Consider the following 3,580-nt stretch of genomic DNA (forward strand, 5'->3'; position numbering starts at 1 on the left):
TGACTTTTCCCACTATCTAGCCCTAGGATCGCCTCGAGTCGTGCTCTGCAAACCTACCCACATAATAATGTGGTTCTCACAATACCATATATATATCACATTAACATCAATATAATCATACAAACATTTTAATCATATAATTATGCATTTAAATCAATTAACTCGCTCAAATCACATTTAACTCAATTATGCCCTCCCGACACACTAATCAAAGCCCTAACGCCTTATTAACGAATTTGGGGTCGTTACACCCTATAATATTAAGAGTAAATGACAACTAAAATACCTAATATTTTCAAAATGTTGCACTTTTATACCTAATCTTTTTTTTGGCGGTAAATATTAGGGCTGTGCAAAAAATTTTGCAACCGCTCAAACCAACCCGAAAAAACCGACAAAAAATGCAACTCGAAAAACCCGACCTTCATTTCAAACCGCCCAATGTAACCCGACCCACCTAATTAAGTATTTGTTTATTTTTTAATTTTATATTTATTTAATTATTAATTATACATATATAAAAATAAATTCAAATTAATTTTTTTTATAAATAAAACCATATATTTTAATGTAACAATTTTTTTTAGTTACAAACACAAACTAAAAACAGAGAAAATAAAAAAAAAATTAGTTAAAAATGATTTTTTTAGAAATTTTTTTAAAAAAAAAAGTTTCGGCGGTTACCGACCAATGAATACCCCTAGTAAATATACTCAATGTATTCAAAATGTTACACTTTTATACCAAAACTTTTTTTTTGCTGTAAATATATTCAATTTTTTAAAATGTTGCACTTTTATACCTTTTTTTATTATTATTTTGATGAATAATAAAAAAGTGTAGGACATATATATGATTTTAATTATTTTTAAAATTTTAAATTATTTTCTCTTATTTTATAAAAAATAATTTATAAAAAAAATGAAATTATAATACTTTATATTGTTCCTTATTTTTATAATATAAGTGTTATAAAAAATATTAGCAAATTGAAACAAATATTGAGACAATATTAAATGATGATATGATATATTAGTATATATACAAAAATTATAATTTTCTTACTCATATTATATTTTTTTAAAAAAAAAATTATAAAATAATCAAATAAATATAATTTTGTACTACTGTTAACTAGTTATATTATAAGATTAAAGGAAAGTTATTTGGTGAGTCATCGCCTGCTTTTTTTAACATAAATTAACATGACAATTTGCAAGTTACAAGAATATTTCCGTAATATTTTGAACTCTCTCGAACTCAACCCTCACTGGTCTCTCTCCCGCTTTCTCTTCAGTAATCAGTACTCTCTCTAGGGCTCAGTTTCACCTCCATCTCCATCAACTCTCTTCTCTTTAGATCCTTTCTCTCTCATTATTTACTAAATCCAAACCTCTTCTAATTTACTATTTTACCCCTTTTTCACGCTTTCATTATCTCCTAAACCCTAGGGTTTCCGGTTCTGTATCTCATCGTCCATGGCGGCGGCACCAGCACCGGTTTCCCAGCCTCGATCCTCTTTCAAGACCGAGTCCTATGTTGACAACAAGCGCAAGGAGGACATCCGCCAAGCCAACATCGTTGCCGCACGCACTGTTGCCAATGCCGTTCGGACCAGTCTTGGACCCAAGGGCATGGACAAGATGATCTCCACCGCCAATGGCGAGGTTATTATCACTAACGACGGTGCCACCATTCTCAACAAGATGGAGGTCCTCCAGCCCGCCGCTAAGATGCTTGTTGAGCTTTCGAAGTCCCAAGATTCCGCCGCTGGAGACGGCACCACCACCGTCGTCGTCATAGCTGGTGCGCTTCTGAAGCAGTGCCTCACTCTTTTGTCTAACGGTATTCACCCTACCGTCATCTCGGATTCTCTTCACAAGGCCGCTATTAAAGCCGTTGATGTTCTTACCGCCATGGCCGTCCCCGTCGAGCTCTCTGATCGCGATTCGCTGATCAAGTCTGCTAGCACTTCGCTGAACAGCAAAGTTGTTAGCCAGTACTCCACTTTGCTCGCGCCTCTCGCTGTGGACTCTGTTCTCACGGTTGTGGATCCTTCGAAGCCAGAATTGGTCGATTTGAGAGACATCAAGATTGTGAAGAAGCTTGGTGGAACAGTTGACGATACTGAGCTCGTCAAAGGTTTAGTGTTCGATAAGAAAGTGAGCCACGCAGCTGGAGGACCTACTCGAATGGAGAACGCGAAGATAGCGGTGATCCAGTTCCAGATTTCTCCCCCCAAAACCGATATTGAACAGAGTATTGTTGTTTCGGATTACACCCAGATGGATCGAATTTTAAAGGAGGAGAGAAATTACATTCTGGGAATGATTAAGAAGATCAAGGCCACTGGCTGCAATGTTCTTTTGATTCAGAAGAGTATTCTGAGAGATGCTGTTACTGATTTGTCACTGCATTATCTGGCCAAGGCCAAGATTTTGGTAATTAAGGATGTCGAGCGTGACGAGATTGAGTTCATTACCAAGACCCTGAACTGTTTGCCCATTGCCAACATCGAGCATTTTCGATCAGAGAAGCTCGGATATGCTGATCTTGTTGAGGAGCTTTCGCTGGGAGATGGGAAGATTGTGAAGATCACCGGTATTAAGGATATGGGGAGGACTACGACTGTGCTTGTTCGTGGGTCAAACCTGTTGGTGCTTGATGAGGCAGAGCGGAGTTTGCACGATGCTCTATGCGTGATAAGGTGTTTGGTGAGCAAGAGGTTTTTGATTGCTGGTGGTGGTGCGCCGGAGATTGAGCTGTCACGCCAATTGGGTGCATGGGCTAAGGTTCTGCACGGCATGGAGGGGTACTGTGTTCGGTCCTTTGCTGAGGCACTTGAGGTTATTCCTTACACACTAGCTGAGAATGCAGGATTAAACCCAATTGCGATTGTGACCGAGTTGAGGAATAGGCATGCACAGGGGGAAATCAATGCTGGAATCAATGTGAGGAAGGGACAAATCACGAATATCTTGGAAGAGAATGTGGTGCAGCCACTACTTGTGAGCACAAGCGCGATAACCCTGGCTACAGAGTGTGTCCGGATGATTTTGAAGATTGATGACATCGTCACTGTTAGATAGAGTTTGGATTAAGCATTGCCCTTTGATGAAAAACTGTGGTATCTTCTTGTGTGCCTTTTGTTTTAGGTAGTTTGTTTTTATGTGTAGTTGGCTTTTGTTGACGAATTTTGTTACAGTATGTTTGCTTGAACCCTGATTTTAATCGTTGTTTCTAAGAGATTTTGTCATTTGTTTTCCATTCATACTAGAGTATTATTTTGTGAGTTTCTGTCTACTTATTTTATTTCATATTCCGAAGTTTTGTTGTGAATTTTGAAACAAATGTAGGTCATCATAGATTTGATGGACATTTTGGTAGCTACTATACTCTGTGGTTAGTGGTCTACCGAAAGATGTTTTGTTTTTGGCGGTTAATTAAGGTGCTTTTTTAGTATTGTCTCCGACGAATTCTGTAGTTATCATTTATCTTGAATTTGCTATGCTTAATATTTAGTAAATTGCTTTCTTGTGTGAAAAACTTGTTATAGGTGGGTTAAAATTTACACGTTTAG

The 3,580-nt window shown here is 37.6% G+C and overlaps 1 protein-coding gene across 1 annotated transcript; it reads left to right on the forward strand.

Annotated features, from left to right (window-relative positions):
- Positions 1-1,218: 1,218 nt before the first annotated feature.
- On the forward strand, positions 1,219-3,292 carry LOC133830906 (T-complex protein 1 subunit delta). Its single transcript, XM_062261022.1, has one exon. It carries the CDS (start codon positions 1,479-1,481, stop codon positions 3,087-3,089), a length of 1,611 nt encoding a protein of 536 aa, XP_062117006.1. The 5' UTR covers positions 1,219-1,478; the 3' UTR covers positions 3,090-3,292.
- The last annotated feature ends 288 nt before the right edge of the window (positions 3,293-3,580 follow it).

The sequence above is a fragment of the Humulus lupulus genome, chromosome 4 (assembly GCF_963169125.1).
Source record: "Humulus lupulus chromosome 4, drHumLupu1.1, whole genome shotgun sequence".
In the NCBI taxonomy this organism is placed as follows: Eukaryota; Viridiplantae; Streptophyta; class Magnoliopsida; order Rosales; family Cannabaceae; genus Humulus; species Humulus lupulus.